The 22,896-nt window shown below is 31.2% G+C and overlaps 1 protein-coding gene across 8 annotated transcripts in view; it reads right to left on the minus strand.

Moving 5' to 3' along the window:
* MAP4K5 (mitogen-activated protein kinase kinase kinase kinase 5) overlaps positions 1 to 22,896 on the minus strand; it is a 222,681-nt gene that overhangs the window by 35,723 nt on the left and 164,062 nt on the right. For 7 of the 8 annotated variants that reach the window (XM_074290745.1, XM_074290746.1, XM_074290744.1 and 4 more), the window contains exons 13-25: positions 22,194 to 22,310; positions 20,458 to 20,536; positions 19,119 to 19,177; positions 17,761 to 17,828; positions 16,147 to 16,207; positions 12,734 to 12,887; positions 12,431 to 12,528; positions 12,218 to 12,259; positions 10,986 to 11,070; positions 9,801 to 9,880; positions 8,458 to 8,518; positions 4,455 to 4,569; positions 1,215 to 1,273 (exon numbers count right to left, since the gene is read on the minus strand). In XM_074290745.1, the coding sequence (XP_074146846.1) occupies positions 1,215 to 1,273; positions 4,455 to 4,569; positions 8,458 to 8,518; positions 9,801 to 9,880; positions 10,986 to 11,070; positions 12,218 to 12,259; positions 12,431 to 12,528; positions 12,734 to 12,887; positions 16,147 to 16,207; positions 17,761 to 17,828; positions 19,119 to 19,177; positions 20,458 to 20,536; positions 22,194 to 22,310 (1,078 nt within the window). The remainder of the gene's footprint in view (positions 1 to 1,214; positions 1,274 to 4,454; positions 4,570 to 8,457; positions 8,519 to 9,800; positions 9,881 to 10,985; positions 11,071 to 12,217; positions 12,260 to 12,430; positions 12,529 to 12,733; positions 12,888 to 16,146; positions 16,208 to 17,760; positions 17,829 to 19,118; positions 19,178 to 20,457; positions 20,537 to 22,193; positions 22,311 to 22,896) is intronic. The other variant, XM_074290743.1, reaches the window with a different exon arrangement.

Raw genomic sequence — 22,896 nt, forward strand, 5'->3', positions numbered from 1 at the left:
AGATAAAAGAGATATTATGGAAAACTTTGAGAAGGGAAAGTTCAGGAAAAAAAACTATTATGGTTTGTGAAGAAGAGAATCCAATATGGAGTAAAATTGAGTAAAACAATTTGCTTTGCTTCTATAAAGGCCTGGTTCAGATTTGCTACCATAAATATGTAGTGGATCAAGTTAGCGTGGTTCTAGTTCAAGAGCATATGGGCAGGAAATGGAGAAGATAGTGGTAATATTCCAAGGTTGAGGTCAGTATGAAGTATGAGTATATAAAAATGAATGGCAAGATTAAGGGAGAGAATTAGCACTTATTAAGCACCCATTATGTGCCTGGTACGGTGCTAGGTGATTTATAAATATAAGTAGGGATAATATAGAATCAAACTAGTTCATTAGAGGGTTGAGATGTAGAGGGAAAAACAATGTAGACAGAATGATGGCTTAGGAAAGTACTAAGGAATAGAGAGACAAAAAGTCCAAAGAAAATGAAAAGCAAGTTTTGGAGGAATAAAGTACAGAAAGAAATGGGAGTTATATACTATGTTCAACTAAAGGAACTTCATTATGTGTGAATGATAGCAAGATCAAAGTGGAGGTCATAACTTTAGTGAATCAAGGAAATCAAGGGCATTTTAGTCAACAACTTATATGCTAAAGTGGGGTGGAGGGAGTCTTTGAGCCAGGCAATCAAATTCATTTAAGAAGGGAATAAGAATATCTTGGAGACCAGTAAATAACAGAAGTTAAGATCTGGGCAGAGTGTTAAGATTTAAAGTTAGGGTATCTCAAGGGAGAATGAATGAGGACAGTAGTACAAGGGAGTCTGGAACTGGCAATGGGGAGAAAGGAACAATCAGACTTTCCTTTAAGAACAACTGATTCAGATGGTATGACAGAAAGTATAATATCAAGCTAAACCAAACCAAACCAAACCAAACCAAACCAAACCAAACCAAACCAAACCAAACCAAACCAAACCAAACCAAACCAAGATAAATATAGTCCTTAGAGAAAGACAATGAAATGCCTTTAGAATTATACACATAAAATAGCAATATATGATCCTCAAACTTTTTAATACTATGATCTCCCAGAGATGTCAACAAAAAAGAAAACACAAAACCCTAATAACTATATAATATTATTTGGAACACTCTTAAAATAATATTTAAATGCAAGTCTTTATCCTCCAATTAAAAAAACATATTATTTTTACTTACCTATGCAACATTTGTGACAACCTTTTGTATCAGGAATCTTTGTTGTTAAGGCAAACTTCCTGAAATTATAAAAACATCTTAAAATACTCTGCTGTACTCTTTGGTAAGATATACTCTACTTCTCAAAATACAAATTAGATTTTCTTTTAATTGTTATTGGAGAAAATACTTTTTCTATCGATTTGGATTTTAAAATGTTATTATTTCTATCTTTTATCTTTATATTAGAAACTTCTGGAACTACCTTCTACCCTCACAGGTAGATTCAGCTTGAATCGTCCTTTCTAAGAAATAGACCCAATCTGACAATGTATCCAATATTAAGGATTAATATTAAGGATTAGTAAGTAATCTTTTGTCTCTCTGTAAAATAATATTCCAATCCATTCATCCACCTTAGAGTTTGCTTTTTTTCCAACCATTCCCCCAAAGCTTATGATAATGATTGTTATTCGATGGTTTCAGCCTCTTCAAGACCTCAATTAGGGTTTTCTTGGTAAAGATACAGGAGTGGTCTGCCATTTCCTTCTCCAGCTCATTTTTCAGATGATGAACTTAGGCAAACAGGATTACATGACTTGCCCAGGGTCATATAGCAAATGTCCAAGGTCAGATCTGAACTCAGGAAAATGTGTCTTTCTGATTTTGGGCCCAGGACTCTATCTAGAGCTCTACTTAGCTGCCCCTAATACTTGTGTTTTGCTATTACAGAGAGTAATAAAATGACTTTTTATACAATAGTCTTTGTTTTTATCTTTGATTATTCTAAAATATATAACCAGTAAGTATAATTGCTTGATCAAAATCACTTAAGTACTTTATTCTAAGTTGATAACCAAAATGGCTGAATCAATTCACAGATCCAACAGAATATGAATGTGTGTGCCTTTCTATAACCCCTCCAACATTGACTGTTCCATCATGTTTTGGCCAATCTTTGTCAATTTTCCACATGTGAAATAAAATTATATTTGCTTTCATTTAAATTTCATTATTAGTGATTTGGAGTATGTTTTCAAATGAACTTTTAAATATGCAATTGTTTTGAAAATGCCATATCTATGACCACTAAATGAATTAATTAATCACTTTAAGTTAACTAGTGCAGATATTGTAGAGGACAGCAGAGAATGGGGAACTCTGGGAAAGGTATATTTTCAGCAAAGATACTTACAGCAGGGTGTTTACTCAGTGTGATTGATGAGATAATGGTTCTCTAGTTCACATATACTTAGTGTGATATAATGATGTAATCACTCTAGTTTGATATAATGATATAATCACTCTAGTTGGCATATACTTAGTGTGATGTAATGATGTAGACTGAGGTATTTAAGGGCTGAGAGGACTGGAGAAGAGAGCTCAAGTTTGATCTCAGATTCAAACTCAGACAGGGACACAGAGTGGATACAGATGATGACTCGGACACAGAAAACGGAGACAGAAACAGAGATCCTCCTGGTGGCTCTTCTGCCATTCTCCACCTATAACCAAGGCTCCACCAGAAATCCTCCAGAGAGCTAATCCAGACATTACATTTTGGTGCTCGATATGGGACACTAAACATAGGGCCCTAGACGTGAGGCTCTGGACTCAGCAGTTCAACCGACTTGATCATAAGTGCAGTGGATAAGTCCCTGTGACCCAAAAATAGGGTGAGTACAAAAATAGACATGTGGGAAACTATGGTAAGGGTTAAACTAATCACTTTCATTTTTCATGGGGTAAATATTAAGAGAAGAGCCTCCCCTACTCCGAAGGGAGTATGTAGCATACATAGTTAGGTTAATAAAGAAGCAAGGTTTCTTGGTAACTTGGAAGCAGATCACTACACTCTTAAATATATTAGAGTGCATGTCTCCTTGGCTCTCTAAGGAAGAAAAATTAGATCCACATATATGGAAAATAGTGGGAGAGCAACTAAGTGAAAATTATGAAGCTATGGATCCTGATTCAATTCCTGAGGAAACATTCCTTATGTACAATATAACATATTTGGCTTTAAAGAAACCCACAAGTTCTAAAAAAAGAAAAAAAACTTTTAATGTAGACAGCCAGACAAGGAAGTGTGAGGAGAAAGAGTAGAAGGGGGATGGTATTAACAGAGCAGCTGAAATGCACAGAGAGTTGGACAAGAAAGGAGTTAAGTACCTTAAAGACAGTGCTGATGAGTGTAGAGTGTGAGGCTTCTCACTCTCACAGCTCAGTTTCACTTCTGCCTAAACCCAACCAGGCGCCCTTAAGGCATTCCCCATCTCCTGACCTTCCTCCCTCAATTTCACCTTAAGGAAGAGGAGGGAGGGGCAGTGACACCATCAGCACCACCCATGAAGCTGTTTTTTTCACCCCCTATGACACAATCACAAAAGGCATTAACACTAAAGAGAAAGGAAAGGATACATCTGATTTGAAAATAGAAACATACCCTGTGATTGAAGAGTTGACTTTTGGGTCAAGCAGGAGAAGATATATTCCTTTTAATCTGGAAATTATCAAAGATCTGAAAAAGGCTTACACTCTTTATAGGTCTACATTGTCTTAAGTTAAGATGGTATTAGAGAATTTGGCCCCTGGTGACTGGAAATCTATAGCAAAGACATGTTTAGAACTTGGGACAAAACTTCTTGTGGCTTTCTGAGTACAGTGAACTCTATAGAACACAAGCCCAATGAAAAAGGCAACCTAGGAGTTAATATACCAGTCACTTTTGATCAACTAGCAGGTATAGGTTCTTATGAAGACACTTTAGTGCAGATTAATTACCCTATGGCAGCATATGAGCAAATTGTTTCTGCTGCTATCAAAAGCTATCAAAGACTGAGGTATTTAAGGGCTGAGAGGACTGGAGAAGAGAGCTCAAGTCAAGAAGACTTAGACTCAGACTCAGACACAAACACAGAGGAGACAGAAAAGAGGACTCAGACACAGAGGAGACACAGAAGACAGAGACAGAAACAGAGATCCTCCTGGTGGCTCTCCTGCCTTCATCACTCCTCCACCTATATATAGGTTTGACCAGAGATCCTCCAGTCACAGTAAACATTTCCTTTCTTAAGAATGTTTATTATTATTATGTATATATAAATCTTTATTGTGTGGTGGCAGGTTAATTGTCAGATATATTATGCATTTTGCAATTATTTTAAATGGAATTCCTCTTATCATTTTTTCCTGGTTTACAAACAAGTTCACTTGAAAACATGACTATTTCTCAAAATAACAAAATCAATATTTTTGTACCTTGGCAAAATTCGGTCTGGGAACCGGTGAGTTTGAATATGGGCAGCTAATCCTGGTTTTTTGGCTTGTTCAAACAAGGCTATTAGATTATGGGAATAGAGTTGAAATGTTTTTCCTACAAAAGAGAAACATATTATTTTTGTTATACATATTCATAACAGATTAATGCAATTTTCAAATAAATGTGTAAATACTTACCTTCTAGAAATGAAGAATCCAAAAATGTTCAAAAAGCCAAAGCCAAAAAAAACCAGAAATTTTTAAAAAGTTAAAACAATTCTGAATAAATTTCAAAAGTAGCCAAAATTCTGTTTTACAATAAGAAATAAAGTACTTCTTGGTAGTACATACTAAAATGGATTTTGCTTTTTAATTATGACTTTAAAGAAAATTAATTATTCACAGTAGCACATACAACAGATATAATTATTTATAAGAACTGGGGATATGGGGAGATAGGGCAAGATGTATAATACAGACTAATAAAAGCACTTTGTAATACAATTACAATAAGGCAAAATATTCTTCTCACCATGACATGGTATTCTCCTAGAACTATAAGATGCTACCTATCAAGAATGACAACAATAACTTCCTATACTATAATTAACTTCAAAATATCAAGGAGAACTCAGAAATAATGGAACTCAAATCATAATCACAGATAGCATTGTTGTCCAGAATTGCCTAGATATAATAAAATTCTGTAAAATTAAGTGTAACTTCTAAAAGAGGTGCTATCATATAAAATTATTTAATCTCCAAGAAAACTGGAATGATAGACTTTTAAAATCTAGAGAATGAGTAGAAATCATGTGAGAATAGGAGGAAATGCATTATCATTCTTTCTGTCCTGTTTGCAATTAGAGTTAAATCTCCAAATCATATAGAATGAATAGCTCTCAAAATATAGAGGCCAAAAAAGGAAAGTTAAATCATGTGGGAAGAGACTGACATACACATCTTCTTCATTATCCTGCCAGGTAGTGGAGTTGCACTCTACATGTTCATACGTAAATCACTTGCAAGTTGACTTCTATCCCTAAATAAATATAAAAACTTTTAAAATGTGATTGTTTTCTTAGGACTATTAAAAAGTGGCATTTGTTGACATGTGAGGTAGTAAAGGTTGAGTAAGGTTAGATAGCTACTTCTCAGGCATGCTTATAAAAGGGATTTTACTAAATGACTTCTTATGTAATTACAACTCTCAAGATTTTATGAAATCTAATGGTTTCTTCTTAGTCTTTACCTTTCTTGATCTGTCTCTGCAACATTTAACATTCTCCTTAGTTGGCTCTTCCAAAAACAGATTCTCATTGTCTCTCTGACTACTCCATTATTGGTTCCTATTCTTTACAACTCCTTAAATATTTTCCAAAATTTTGTCTTCTGTGCTCTTTTTGCTATTTCTCCCTTCTCAGAAATTTCATCTGCTCCAACCTCTACATTAACAGCTCCCAAATCTATATATAAACCCCTGATCTCTAGTCGAGCTCCATATTTACATTCGTAACTGCTTCTTGTGCATTTCAACTAATATATCCTTGCACCTCAACCACAAAATGTCTAAAATAAATCTTCATTTTCCTTTCAAATGGACTCTATCAAAAGCACCATCATTCAGTAAGTCACCCATGTTCAAAATCTCAAAATTATCTCTTTTTCTTGTGTGTTCATCAATCTCATGTGTGTGCATGTGCATGCACACATGCAAGTATGTGTTCTATTTATTACTTAGGAGCCCATGAGCTAGCAAGTTTCTTAAGTTATCTAGTTAAATCCTCTTATTTTATAGATGAGGAAACAGCAATATCTCTAGAATCCATTCCTTCCTTTCTAATTCTACTATTACCTTAAAATGTGTTCTAATACCTTACAACCCTCTAATGGTCTCTCCACCTTTAGTTTCTCTCTGTCTAAGCCATCATATCATTAATAGATTAATTTTCAACTAATCTGTGTATAGATTTGACCCAGTCACATCAAAATTTATATCTTTAGACTGCTTTTCAAGACCCAGAAATCAGGCATTTTGCAAACCTTTTTGGACTCATTTTTATTCTCTTTTCCACATGAAATATACTACAAACAGACTAGCCAACTTCTTGTTCCTTGTATATATCAGTACTTTCCTACTTCTGTCTCACTCATCCTTTAGGATTCGGCTCAAATCTTATCTCATTCAAGGAGCCCTCCCTGATCCCCTAATAGCATATTATCTTTCTTTTTTCTATATTCTTTTTACATAAATGTACATGTAGGTATATTTGTGTATGTGCAGTCTCCCTGCCCCAATCCCCACTAGATTGTAAACTTCTTAAGAGCAGAAATCATATCTTCACTATGTTTTTTATCTTTTTATGATGTCCTACAGTTTCTCATTTACTAGGCAATTAAATGGCTGTTAAATTAATGAATAAATACTCATTAAGCACCTACTATGTTCAAGAAACAGTACTAGGTAACCAGGATACAAAGACAAAAAAAAACAAATGAAACAGCAACATTTTTATTAAATAAAAATTATAGTTATTGGGGGCAGCTAGGTGGCGCAGTGGATAGAACACCAGCCCTGAATTCAGGAGGACCCGGAGTTCAAATCTGGTCTCAGACACTTAGACTTCCTAGCTGTGTGCCCCTGGGCACGTCACTTAACCCCAGCCTCAGGGGAAAAAAAAAAAAAAAAAAAAAAAAAAAAAAAAAAAATATATATATATATATATATATATATATATATATATATATATATATATATATATACACACACACAGAGAGAGAGAGAGAGAGAGAGAGAGAGAGAGAGAGAGAGAGAGAGAGAGAGAGAGATACTAGAAGTAGAGAATTAAGATGTGATGCAAGGTAGGTCTCTTTAATTAGAGGAGAAAGGGACATTGAGGAAAAAAAAAACAGCTAGAAAAAATGATGAATATCCTTGGGTATAAGTCCTGACTCCAAAGAAATTCTACAAATCTAACCTTGTCTGATCTACTAATATTTGTAAGAAGTTTTAGCTCCCTTTGTCTAACTTAATTAAAAACTGTAAAGACTATAAGAGTTTTTAGTCATCCAGTTTTATACATCCAGTGGACTGGACAACATACTGAGTAGTTAGCATAAATAATTTCATCTTCCAGACAAAGATAGAACATTCAGTACTTGGCAGTACCATGAAAATGCTATGATCCAATATTCTTGCAAGGAAATGAATAGTATGGATTGAGAAGGGCAGTTTTATGTGTTAATTTTATGTATCAATTCAGATGGAAAAAATTCAGCATTGAAAAATTTACACAGTAACTTCAGTTGAAGATTATTTCTTCTCTGTATGGAAAGAATTTTATAGATAAATGAAGAATACAAGATATTTGCAGGAAGAAAGGCTACATCTCAGAAAAACATCTGAATTCAAGTATGTTCCTGTACTTGAGAAATTATTTATACAAAATTCAAATACTAATTCAAATTTGTTCTGTAATACAGGTCCCTGAAAAATCCCTACCAAATAATACTTATTGATTCAATTTAAGTTATTGAATATAAAACTGAAAAATTTGCTATAATTCAGATTTTTCACTAATGTAAAGTGATGTTCCCACTGGTTAAACAGAAATTAATGAGATTGAATTATTTTGATAGTTATATTCAGTAGTAAAAATAGATGAAAAAGTACACATATTACTGGAAGGCTAGAGGCAATATAAACCCAAGGGGCCTTTAAATAATAATCATATTAGATTTGTTCACTATAGGAAACCTAGAGATGATAGTGAGGAAAACAGAAAAGCTAATGCTGATTTCTGGATGATATATAAGAAATTCACTAAAATTATTCAAAACAAAAAAGGATGAAAGTGCTAAAATAATTTTCAGCCTGAATAGTGAATGTGCATGCTACAAAGCTATTTTACTAAAATAATCAAAACAGCATTTAATTTTCAGTAGTTTAGATAAAATTAGTTGAATATGTACCATGCTTCCTTTTTGACATCAGCATACATACCTGATAATGACATTAATGTATTATTAATAACATACAGCCAGGTACATTTCCGTGGAAATAACTATAGAAAAAAATCATTATTTTAATATAATATATGAAAATACACAGGCACTTAATTCTTCCACTTTCATTATACAGATCTTAAAATATGGCTAAGATTAATCAAGGCTAAACCAAAGGGCAGCATAGCAAATAAGCTCATGATAGATGTGAACAGACTCTAAGATGTAAGAAATAAAAATATATGAAGAATAATTGTAGTAAAGAATATCAATAAAGAAATGTATGAAAAAAGAAGATGGGTTGCTAATATGATTAGAGAGAAGTAAATGAGAGACAGTTCATCTCCCTGTCATCCTGGCCATGTAAAGAAGTTTCTCAGTATTTTGGGTGGACTATCTTGTGATCAACTGGAAGGGTTCAAAATGAGAAAGATGATCATTTCATCGAATTCATATCTAGATCACATTAAGAAAATGACAAATGTTCAGTTCTAGAACCATATTTGAGTAAGTACATGGGTAATCTGAAACTGATAAAAAAAATTACAGGGTCAGATCAAAAAAGAAATCTCCAGGGAAATGCAGTCAAGAGGTGAGAGAATTGGCAATCCTATCATAAAAAGATTATTGTAGGAACTGGGGATGTCTAGCATGAAGAGAAAAAAGCTTTCTTTCAAGTACGTGAAAGAATCTAGCTTACTTGGCTTTTGCCTCTGAATTCATTACTAGAAGCAAAAGAAGAAAGTTTAAGACAGGCAGAATTAAGTGTGATAAGAAGAGGAAAGATAAATCAAAGGCAGTAAATTTTCAATCACTAGAAATTTTCAAGTTGGAATTTTCAAATTTTTACTTGTTGGGAGTATCTTGGAGAAGATTCTTTTTAAAAGGTTAAGACTAGATGATAACAAATGCCCATTCTAACAGATTCTATTAGATTACGGACTTTAGAGCACTATATAATTGTCATTATTACTAATACTTGACAATAACAACACATTAGTATTAAGTGAGAGAGCTAGTTTTGGTGTCAGGAGATCCAGGATTCAAGACCTGCCCTCAGCTACATACTGGCTATGAGATCTTAGACAAGATATTTAACTTCTCAGGGAACCAGGCAACACTTAAAATCACTAATTTGAATTGTTAGAGAAAATTTCTTAACTGGTACCTTTTTACACCAATGAAATCTGGATTCAAACATAAAAAGTCTATATTTTATTATGAATAATAAAATGAGATGATATTTCTAAAGAAATATATTAAGCATAGGGCTTGAATAAAATACAATCTAGTTTTTTCTACTTAACAAAATGGAATTCTAACTTGAAAGTTCTTACTTGCCTGTTCCATTGTTGCCTCATGTAGTTCATTTAGATTCAATGTGTAAATACCATCTTCAGTTCCAAAAATAATGTACTGATCTAAATGGAAGAGATGAAAATTTTACAAATGAATTACATCTAATTGGACTAGTGAAATTTCTCCTTATAGAAAATGGAGCACTATTTTAATTAGTTATTTTGGCCCAATTATAGATTATATAGCAAAAGATCACCTTAAAAAAATGTCAGTTTAAAAATTTTTATCACTCTACTTTTCTTGAATCTATTATACCAAGTGTTCTATTTTTCTAAATGTTTCTACAACAAATTGCTTTACCTAAAAAGAGAAGCATTTATAAAAAGAAACTTTTATTTGTTCTGCCAGTAAGTTACAGAAGTGATTAGATTGAGATTGAGAAAGTTCTTAAAATATGAGAAAGTGCCTCTTAGACAAAATCTAATCTTGTGAATGAGACTTTTATGTTTCCTCTCTTTCATTAATTAACCTGGAAAACAGTCAAAAAAATTCATATTTGTGATATTTTTCTTTTTTTTTTTTTTATCACATTCATTTTCAAATATGTACCTCCCTTTTTCCTACTCAGGGAACTCTGGGCAACAAAGGATTTTTTTAAAAAGTTCAGTAAAACTAACTAAAATCAACTGAGTCTAACAGTTTAGTCACATTCATAGTTCCATCCTTCTATAAAGAAATGATAAAAATTTTACATTTGCTCATTATTTTTCTTAGGGTTCTACTTGGTCATTAGGTAATACATATATATGTCATATGTATAAACATTGAACAGTTTCATTTTTCATTGGCAATGTCAGCATTGTGTGGTTCCCTGGTTCTGCCTACTTCACTCCACAGTAGTTTGCCTAAGTCTTCTCATGCTTCTCTCAATTCTTCATAATTCTTTGCTTCTTATGGAACAGTAACTGTTCATTACACTCATGTACAAAACTTCTTCAGACATTCTAAATGCAATGGACATCCACTCTGTCAACTTAGTTGCTTCCAATATTTCACTAAGTGCTGCTATGAATAATATCTAAATACATATATATGATCTTTCTCTAACATGTCATATTTTTAAGATGATCAGGAAAACTGAGTAAACTTAAACCACTGGATTCTTACCTGCATTAACCTTAATTCTATTGTACTTGTCATTGTGTTATGAATATCCTTAAATTTTACCTTTTGTATCAGGATGTATCCAGGATGTTGCACAATTTATCTTCAAAGGGCAACCATCAAAAACCTTTGAAAAACATGCTCCCATCTTTAAAAACATAAATTAGAATGATTATTTACTTCATCTCACTTTTTTCAAAAGAAAATTAATTACTATAATTTGGGATCTTCCCCCATATTCCCTCATGTACTACCTTTGAGCATTAAGATGGCACTTAACTATGACTATGACGTATTTTTCTTATGACGTATTGCTTACTCAAACTTTTATGGATTCCTAAGTTAGCTTCAATGTTCATTCAATATAAGCTATTTAATTGTATGTTATATTTATGCAGTGACTATATTTACCATGGAATCTCCTCTAAGATTGATATGAGAGCACAGGATTAACATATTTGTTTGATTTCAAATCTTTAGAAAAAACTAAAAGTATTCCTTGACAGACAATTTGTAGAAGTTCTGTTCACACAAATAGGTGGACTGTATCTTTGTGGATTAAAGAGTAAGACCTGTGGCCAAAACTGCTATTGACAATGTTAAAAACATCAATGTATCTCATTCCTACTAGTGGCACAATATTAACTGTGTTTGTGATCAAATATGTAAGAATTTCCTCCTTACCACGCACTGGTGGCAAAGCACAATGCTTTTTAGGTTGCTAGTCTAAATGATGAATTTATGCCAAAATAAAGTGAACTACGATTAGTATTACTTTAATTAAAGTCCTTTAATTTTAATTGAATATCTTTAAAGAGGAATCTGTAAACTTAATTTCCATAATGTGTCTGACAAAACTTCTGGAAAATAATACTTGACATTGGAATTACCTAGAGTTATTTTTTGGAAGATATGATTTGACTTATGGATTATAATGATTAACAGCATTTATATAGTATTTTCAGGCTTGCAAAGCTCTTTATGAATATCATTTCATTTGATCAACAACTCAAGATAGGAGCTATCATCTCCATTTTACAAATGAGAAAACTGAGGTAAATAGAACTTAAAGTTGAGTTGCCCAAAATCACCCAGTAAATATCTGAGGTATGACTTGAACTCGTTTTTCTAATTCCAACTACTGAACTCCATTCACTATGACACTTACCTACTAAACCCATATAACACAGCATTACAAATAATAGTATGTAATCCTACTTTATATTTATAAATAATTTTCTTCCAATCAGATTACTCAATAATACATAAAAATTTCATATTAACATATTTCTTACCAAAACTTTTGGGGTTGGTGGAAGGCCATTGATGGCTGGTTTCTGTGGGGAAAAAATGTTTTCAATAATTGAATATTGTGTAAGGCATAGAAAAATATTATATATTTATATATTAGTTATTCATCAGAAATGCCTAATTAATAACATTAAATATTCCATTTATATTGTAACTATCTTACTTATTCCAAATCATCAACAGTATGGAATACCTACAGGGAAGTCTTGCTTGTCCTTTTTTCGTGGTAATTGTGGTTCTTGTCTTAATCCTCCTCCATTTTCACTAATCAGTTTCAAAACACCATCACCATTTCCTAAAAAAAGAATCACTAGTATAAAGGAAAATGACTATATAAACTTTGTATACACATTATCACATTTTTAGCAGGCTTAATGTTTTCTGTTTTGAACAGAAAATGGTTCCAAAGAAACTAATCGTAAATGAAGAAAAAGGTATTTTTTTCAACTTTTCAAATTTAGCTGTGAAAAATTCAGGTTATCAGATCCTGTAGGTCATACCAAGAGAGGAAGTCTCGATCCCAGGAATACAACTTGTAATACTTTGTCTTCTGTGAGCTTGTGGAGCTCTGTTCTCTGAACTGGGACAGCATTTTATGGTTGATGATTTTTCTTCATCTGGAAAATTGTTCTCAGAATAATAATTTATCTTTGGCTAAAACAAGAGAAAATAAAATTTGACTTAAATATACTTAGATCAAAAAGGTTTTGTTCTATGTCCTTTTCTTCCTCTATTTTCTCACTTGGTGATTTCATTACAACTCCTGGGGCTTTAAATATCATCTCTAAAGAGAAGACTCCCAGATCTACACATGGCCATCCTAAAGTTCTCTTTTAAGTTTCAATCATACATCAATAAATGTCTCTTGGACGTTTCAAACTAGATATCTTAGAAATATTTTAAATTTACTATGAACAAAATTTAACTCATTATCTTTCCCCCTAAACCCTTTTCTCTTTTAAAATCCTCTATTTCTGTCAAAGACTTTTCTGTCAGGCCTTACATAAACTTGGTATTATCCTTAATTGCTAATTCTCCCTGCCCATTTATGGATAATCAATGGAGAAATCTTGTCATTTTTCTATTTATGGAATCTTTCACATATTATCCCTTCTCTCCACTCAGATAATGACCACCATGTTTCAAGTTCTCATAACTTCTTGTTTAGATTATTATAGTATCCTCATTTTCCTGCCCTCTTATGATTCCTGTTCATCTTAGACAATGCTGCCTAAGTAATTTTCTTTACAAAGAGTTTTTTCCTTTCAAATATTATTTTTTCTAATTACATGTAACAACAATTTTTTATTCTTTTAAAACACATTTTGAGTCCCAAATGTTCTGCCTCCCTTTTACTCTTCTTTGAAACAGCAAGCAATTTGATATGTTATACATGTGTTATCATGCAAACATTTCTATATCACTAATGTTGTAAAAGCAAATACACAAAAAAATCCATAAAAAATAAAGGGAAAAAGAATATGTTTTCATTTGTATTCAGATTCCATCAGTTCTTTCTCTGGAGGTAGACAGCATTTTTTTTTTTTTTTTAAACCATGAATCCTTTGGAATTTACATATATATTTGACAATTTGACTCCCACCTACTTAACCTACTTCAGTGGCTTCTAGTTGTAAAATATAAAATTCTGTTTAGCCTTTACACAACCCTAAACAACATGGCCTCAATTTTTCTTTCTTGCTTTTATTAAGCATTACTCCCTCTTTCAAAGTTTCACTTCCTATTTCTGTGCCTTTGTCCTGCCCAGATCATAAGCTATTCTTACCTTTGCCCAAAAGAGCTAAGTACTATCTTCTGCATAAGCCTTTCCTAATCCTCCCAATTGCTAGTACTCTCATTTTAAAACTATGTTTTATTTTACTACTATATACTTTCTATTTATGCTGCATATATTTTATGTCTTCACATTAGAATGTAATATTTGAAGGAGATTAATTATATTTGTATCTCTAATGCCTAGAAGTGCCTGGCACACAGTAGATGCTTAATAAATGCTTGTTTATTATTTAATAAAAGTAAAAACATCAATCATTTGTCATGGAAGCACTTTACAGGTAAAAGTCATAAGTTTTTCTTTCTAACAGCAGGGTTCGCTAAACAATCAATTAATCAACAAATATTTCCTGAATCCCTACTATGTATCAGGCATTGTACTAGGTACTAAAGGTACAAAGTCAAAAGCAAAAATGGTCCCTGACTTCAAGGGGCTTACAACCTAACCAGGAAAGACAACATGAGAAGGGATACATTACAGGGAAGAAAACATCCAATACAAAGATGTGGTGCTGAAAAATGGAGTGTTGTGTATGAAGAATAGCAAAAAGATAAGTTTGATTAGATTTTAGCAGCTCTCAAAGAGGAATATGATTGGAAACGTCGTTTGAGGCCAAGTTGTGAAGTTTTATATTTCATCCTAGAGAGAGTGGAAACATAGATGCCGAATCATTAGGGGAATGACATGGCTAGAATTGCATGTTAGAGAAATCAATGTGACTGTTGTATAAAAAGATGAAATGGAGATAGGAGAAACTTTTGGGAAGGAAGACCAATTAAAAGGAGAGTAAAATAAATAAGAACTGAGGACCTAAATTAGTGGTTTCTGTGTAAGTGTAGAGAAGTAGTTCTATGTGAGAGATATAGAGAAAGGACGAGAGATATGCAAGATAAGTAAAAGTGAATAGAGAAGGATAATAATTAGAATGTGAACTTGGGTGCCTCCACGGTGCCCTTCACAATAAAAGGAAATTTCAGAAGTTGGGAGGGTTTGGGGAGATCAATATACAAAATAATGAAGTCTATGCCTGTAAGAAATCCAGTTCTAAATGGGCATTTAATAAGATGTGACTTGAGTCTATCAGAAAAACTAAGACTAGATGTTTATTTCTGCAAGTTATCTTAACAAAAATGATAATGGACACTGATGAAGTTATCAAAAGTGAGGGAATGGTTTTAATTTCCTTATCTGCAAAATGAGGGAATTGAATTAAAAGATTTCTGAGATGTCTTCTCATTCTCAATCTGTGAACCAAAGAGTTTATAATAAGATATGTGAAGGAATGATTCATAAGACTTGGTAACATTAGATAAGAGAAGTGAAATAAAGAGAAGAGCCAAAGTTATAAAAATTGTTGAATTAAGAGCCAACCTAAATGGTGGTAATTTTGAGAGAAATTGTGAAGTTTGGAGAGAGAAATTTGGGAAGGAAGAAATTAAGGCCAATTTTGGAAATTGTACATTTGGGGAAACACACAGAAAACCAGATGAATGTCTAGAGACAGGTCTAGATTTTACACTACAAATCATAATAAGTTCAAAACAAAGATCTTGACATCTTAATCTCTTTCTCAATACAAATTAAAGCTAGATTTTCCTTAAAAGGTCCTGGAAAGACTAAGTCTCCCTATCTCACCAAGGCTAGAAGTATCACATAGTCGTTCATAGTCTAAGCTCAACTGATGAGAAAGCATGAAGGACTTGACATGCTCCATTTCTGAGGGTCAACTTAGTGATCCACTTCTCCTGGAAGGATGCTCAACATATTAGTGACTGATAATTAGGTCACCCAATAGGGTTTAGCTCCACTATAGCTCAGAACTCCCAACATGAAGCAATCCACCAGAAGAGGCACTATCTACCCTTTCTTAGTAACAAGGACAATAGTCCTCCAACACCATATCTGATACATATTCTGCATTATATTATATTATAACTTAATATGCAGAAAATGACTTATAAACTATACTGAGATTTTTCTCATTTACATGGAATTCATAAAAATATTATTAGATAGCTTGCTTTTTTTTTTAAATTAGAAAGTTTCCAACTGAAGTTCAGTTTTTTATATTTTGACAAATTCAATTATTCACAAAATAATGGAAATTTTGCAACTTACTTTAGGAGGTAGAGGTGGTGGTACTCCATGCTTGAAAGTTGACCTAACACAGGAATAGGATCTTTTAGAAAACAAATTAAAAGGAACATAAAATATTTTCTATTTAAATCCAGAAACTGTTAGATCTAAGAACAAATTCTGAGTATAAAGAAATCTAATTCTCTTTGAAAGGTATATAGGACAAAAAGCACAGCTTATATACACATACAAAAAATATATACATATATATATATATATATATATATATATATATACACAAAAAAAAAATCTTTTGGGAAAATATTGGAATGTCATCATAGTTTAAAAATATATTCTAATTTTAATATTAAAACATGTCTACAAAGAAGTGAGACATTCTAAAGACTGAAAAGAAAATTGTCTCCTTATTGTAGTAGTCTAAATATGTCATTTATAATATAGTTTATGATTTACAAAGCAATTTTCTTAACAATTTGAAGTGTAGAATATTATTCCTATGTTACAAGTGAGGAAACTGAAAAACAAACAGTTAAATGATCTACCAGTGGTCATACAACTAAATATCAAGTTGAGAACCCTTGTCTGATGCTTTGTTTTACCTTTAAAAAAAATAAATCAGTTAACTATTTCACTTCTAATAATAATAACAATGACGTTGATTGTGTGAGTGTGTCTGAGCGCATGCAAAAACTTTGAAAGTCTTTCCTACTTTTCCAATCTTCTTACACCTTATACCTTAATCCCTTCTCCATATGATCTAGAGACAATGGCCTTGCTATTTCTTGAGCAAGACAATCCAACTCCTGACACTGCATTTTCACTGGCTGTTCACTACCCCTAGAATTCTCTCTCTCCTTATCTCACATTCTACCAAAAATGCATTTCCTGGTCACATTGAATGCTAGTTTATCTTACAGTTGTTTGCATGTTGTCTTTCACATTAGAATGTGAGCTGCATGAGAGTAAGAAATGTTCTGGCCTTTCTCTTTATTCCCAGAACTTTACTCTGTGCCTAGGTTTATTGACTTACTGTATTAATAATGCTACCATAATTAGTTGAAATGTCAATGACATTAACTTACTGTTAGTAAATTCAAAATGCTAACCTACCTATGATACTATGCAAAAGCTATTTTTCAAAACCAGAAAGAAATATTAAAATATCCAGGTATGTAACTATGAAAGGGGAACTAGGTGGCATATAATGGAAAGAGCACTAAGTAAGGAGTCAGAAAGACTTATCTTCCTAAACTCAAATTCAATCTCAGACACTTACTAGCTACATGACTCTGGGCTTAACCTAATTTGCCTCAGTTTCCTCATCTGTAAAACTATCTAGAGAAGGAAATAGCTAATCACTCCAGTATCTTTAGCAAGAAAATCTTAAATGGAGTCATGAAGAGTTGGACACAACTGAAAGATGGCTGAACAATTGGAACATTAACATAAAACTATTAAAAAATATAAACTTATACTAGCATTCAATCTGCAATGTTATTACAATACAATTGTATATTAACTGATTTCTCATTTGAAAGTACACAGATAAATAACACAAGAAGGTTTGTAAAAGTTCCTTTTTTCATGCATTCACTTATGAAAGAAAAAAATTATCTATAATTATTAAGTCATTACCTGCTGGTATTTGCACTATCTACAAAAGGATTCCACTGTAATGAAAAGTCTATGTCACCTGACACAACCTAAAAATATAAGAAAATAAAATTTAATGTTATATACTGAAAAAAAGATGAATTACTGTTTGATTCAGGAAAAACAATATTTCCATTCATTCATTTAATCTATCCATCAATATGCATTTATCAAATACCAATTATGTGATAGGTACTTCATCAGTTACAGGAAATAGAAAATTTTAAAATGAAATAATCTCTAATTCACAGAATTGATATCCTGATGAAGAAACAATAACCAAAAAACCCTACGCTCAAAATAACTATAAAGAGAATAAATATAAGGTAGTTGAATACAATATAGTTAGCAAAAAGAATGAACTGAAGAGAGATTTTAATGGAAAATGGTATTTGAGCTGTTATCTTGGGAAAAAAAAAAGAGATTTTTAAGTGGTAGAGGTAAAGAAGAAATAAATTCAAAGTATAAGGGAGAAAAAGGCCAGTGAAAATGTATAGAGATGGGACTTGTGTAGAGAGAGGTAGTTTAGCTAAAATGCAGAGTAGTAGGAGGAAAGAAGTTTATGAAAAACAGGGGTGGAAAAAGCGGGGGAGGAGGTAAAGTTGCAAGTGCAGAAACAATGAGATCAAGAAAAAAAGAATAGCAATCTAATAAGACAAAAATTATGAAATTGATATAATCTAACTAAATAAAAACCAATAATGTGAAAAATACATCAACTTTTTTTTTATATAAACACAAAGCGATAAACTATAACCAGAAAGGATTTCCATTTTAAAAATAGATGGGAACAAGAAATGACAAGGATAGAAAAATAGAGATTCTCTTAAGTCGAGAACCATAAATAAGATGTTTCACAAAAACACATATATACCTACATCTATTTATAGTTATGTCTATATCTCTATCTCGAAGACAGAGTAGTTAAACCTTTTTATTTTAAATTGAAAAAATTTCAACTTTAAAAAAATAAAGGCAAAAGTGAAAAAGTTGTCAGCTAATTAAAAAATACATTAGAAACCTAGAAGGCATAAAAATAACATAATTTATTATAATCTTACAGGCACTAGGAAAGGAAAAATAAGTCCTAAGAAGATGGGAAATCAACTATCCCAAAGAGATATCAGTTATATAAATCTAACAAGTAAATATTTTCAATTATTAAAAAGGACAAATCACTTTTTAAAAATATGCTATCAAAATTCATACCTGAAGGAAACTCGTACATATCCAAATTAAGATTTTGAGTCTTATAATTTTTTCATGTGTGAAATCAAATGATTGACTTGAAATGAAGATAGCTATTTTGTTTAAAAATGAAAACAAAAAAAATTACTTACCATTTCATCACGTGCTTCTGTTTCTTTTCTTAAAGGAGGTTCAAATTGTAGCTTGTCAACTGCAAAATACATGTTAATTATATTTTCAGATGTTAAACACTCATGGGAAAAATAAAATTGATAAAACCTAATGTCTGGTAAATAGGTATATGTACACACACATACTTTACACATATTTTACTAAAAATTCAGATCAATACAATGCTTTTTTTAAGCTAATTTTTTCTGTTATTCTACATTGGACATGAATATGAATATTTCGATAAACAAAGAATAGAAAAAACAAAGTGAATTTAATTATCTCCGACTTTAAAAAAATAATTTAAATTAAATTTTAGCACATTAATGCCTAAGCTATCTTATTTGTCAATGTTGACCTGTAAATCTCCTCTTTTCTTCTGTGAATTTTCTTTAAATCTTTTTTCACTTGTTTTTTTTAAGTGAAATCAGAGATAGCTAAGTACTGGGGATACAAAAGAAAGGTAATTTGAAATGGTCCTTGACTTTATGGAGTTTAATTGCGGAGAAGGGATAATATGCAAATAGCCTAAGACAACAATATGTGTATACATATATGTATATTATACACACATACTTCATAAGCATATTATGTATGTGTACAAATACATATGTAAATAACATCTGAAACTAAACAATGCTATGTACACTCATTAAATGGATTTTAATAATCTATGCTCATCAATTAAACGACCATTTACCTTATGTCATAAGTGTTAATAAACTAAATCTCTATAAGTATGCTTATTTACTTTTACTTGATAGTAAAAAAAAATATTATTTGTTTAAAAGGGGAATGACAATTCAATTTTGAATCTTTTTCAAGGCATATGAATGTAATGAATTGAGATACATCAAAATCAGTAAGTCTCATTTTAAAATAAGTAATCAGTAAGTCTATTTTTAAAAAATCAAAAGATTATTTTTGAAAATAGAGAATATAGAAAATAATAGAAAATAGAGAAACCACAAAACTGAGCCTTTCAGAAACTTTTCTATAATCTTTTTCTAAAAATCATGTAAAGACATTTATTAATCCACAATCTATAATTTGTGACTTTTGACAATACATTAATAATTTGCAACTAATTTTTTTTTAAAATAACACCTAATTTCCCAGAATGATTCTTTGTTTTAACAAAATAATAAAAACCGGTCAAATGAAGATTGCAAAAACAAACCAAGTTTTCGTATTATTTTTTCAGAAAATAATTTTTAAATCTATAAATTATATATTCAGCCCTGAACATTTTTGAAGAAATACAAGAAGTTTTAACCCCACACCATAAATGACAAATTAAAATATATCATAAATACATACAATTTATCTCTGATGCTGTTCGTTCAGCTCTGACATTCCTATTTGCAGACCGAATAGTGTGACGGACAACTGCATGGGGCTGTAAATGCAACATCACAAAATAATTGAATTTCAACAAATAATTTGTAATATAATTTCTCCAAAACTTATTTAAAACTATGAAAATCAAGCATAAAATAAATATAAATCCAAATTAAAAACTATAATGGATTTTAGGCTACAGGATAATTTTGATAATTGTGCATTTAGTCAAAGGCTCCTCAAAATACAGACAATTTATAATTCTATCTTTAACATTTCATATCATTTGCTTTTGAAAAAGTCTTGCTCATTATTAATCCAAATTCTACAAGTATGATTTAAGAAAATATGTAAATTCTTTTTTGGGGGACTAGGTAGAGGGAGGGATTAAATATGTAGATTTACTGGGGATTTTATTAAGTTAACTGGAGGAATTAATCAACAGGACAAAACGGTGCATCCCCATATCTATTCTCTCAGCCAGGCCAGGCATTAACATATATAAATCTTGACTATTTCTAGTCAGTAAGCAAACATGTTGAAATTTTGTTTTAAACACTGGTGATTTTTTTTTTTTCTATTAAGATTCAATGATCACTTAAAATAAATCAATAACTATTAAACAATTTCAAAAGAAAGACATACAGTATAAAATGTATTACTTTATAAATTATCAAGAGATAACTATATAATTTTCAAAAATTAAATTCTATAATATGTGAAGATGGGAAATGAATGGAAAATTAAAGAAAAAGAGTAATAAAGGCAGAGAAAGACTGAGAAGTATTAAAAAAAGAGAGAGAAATGAGATAGTGACATATAGACTGTGAGTTTTTGGAATACTGTTACTGAAAATTTTAAGCCATGTTGTGTTTTCACAACCACAAACATGTATGCGGGCACACACACACACACACACACACACAATGTCCCCCTGAAGGAGGACCAGGTATGCTTTATACTGATCTAGACTTTAAAAACTGAACTGGTTTTACAATAATAATTTCTGGAGATGTTAAGCACATCGGTAAACTTGATTGAATAAAACTGCTTAAGAAAATAATGGAATTACAATAGAAACAAATTATCTTAAAGACTCTAAAATATAATACAAAATCTTTTGTATTTCAAAAATTTTGCAAATTGGAGAGATAAAAAAGTATCATTCATGATTTTCCATCAGGAATTTTTTTTTAGATATGTTCTAAGTGTATTTACCATGGGCAAACACTTTTTCTTGCTGGTCAAATGCAATACTTATAAGCTTAAAAAATTTTTTTTAATTGATAATTTCTTAAATATATACAGCAAAGGAAATATGTTATCAAATTCTTGACTAAACATGACTAAGAGCAGAAATCTGCGCTTTGGTTAGAATAACATAGCATTTATGAATTATATCATTTATGAGAGAAAGGCTACCTAGTGCAGTGATGAGCATAGAGACTACATGTTTCATGTCTTATTCCTAATTCTAATTTCTTAATGGCTTTACTGGGGATCCAGACTATAAAAAATTAATCTAGGGATAAAGAGAATAATAAAGGAAACACATTAAAAAAACACGATCATTAGGAAATACAGTTAGGGAAGTTACAGATTTTATAGCCTAATCAGTTTTGTGGGCCAGATTTTTTAAACTATATGAAATATATTATTAGTTATATCTATATATGTATTTATTCTCCAATATGAGAGTAAAAATACTTCCTCACCTCAAAATCATCATCATCTCCTTCAATATAATGTGCATGGTTGTCGGGATTATTTACTTTGTCCAACAATTCAACTGCTAGTGCCCTTGAGAGACCGGGTTGTCCTACAAAACTATGCTTGATAAAAAAACAAAAATATTGAAATTAAAATTTTATATATCAACTACAAAATTCATTATTTTGTTTTTTTCATTTAGGAAATCATATAAAAAAGCAAATAAATGAGCAGTTAAGTTGCAAATCAACTTTAAATGGCACTGAATTCCATGTCATTTGTATACAATTTACTTATAGCAAGCAATGAAGAATAACTGAGGGTCACTTTCTTTTACTAAATTGATTGTCCCAAATATGAAATGAAAATAAAAAATTTTCTTCAATTAGTACTATACGAGTAATATAGGCAATAGAACAATGACTACAAGATCTAAATGGTTCAATGCAGCCCATTTATTATTCACTATTAAAAAAATAATAAATCAACCCAAAGTACAAATCAGTAAAGAGAATCTTCATTCATTTACAAAAGCTAAAATATTTGAACCATGAAAAAAATTTTTTAAATGTTTTTCTTTCATAATTCTGGCACTGATTTTCAAAACAGGCATGATTGTTTACATTTATGGATTTGTACTAAAATAATAAAATTACAAACCACAACTCCCCAAATATTCTTATATGAAAAAAATTTTGATTACTCTAA

Source organism: Sminthopsis crassicaudata, chromosome 2 (genome assembly GCF_048593235.1).
Source record: "Sminthopsis crassicaudata isolate SCR6 chromosome 2, ASM4859323v1, whole genome shotgun sequence".
Taxonomy (NCBI): domain Eukaryota; kingdom Metazoa; phylum Chordata; class Mammalia; order Dasyuromorphia; family Dasyuridae; genus Sminthopsis; species Sminthopsis crassicaudata.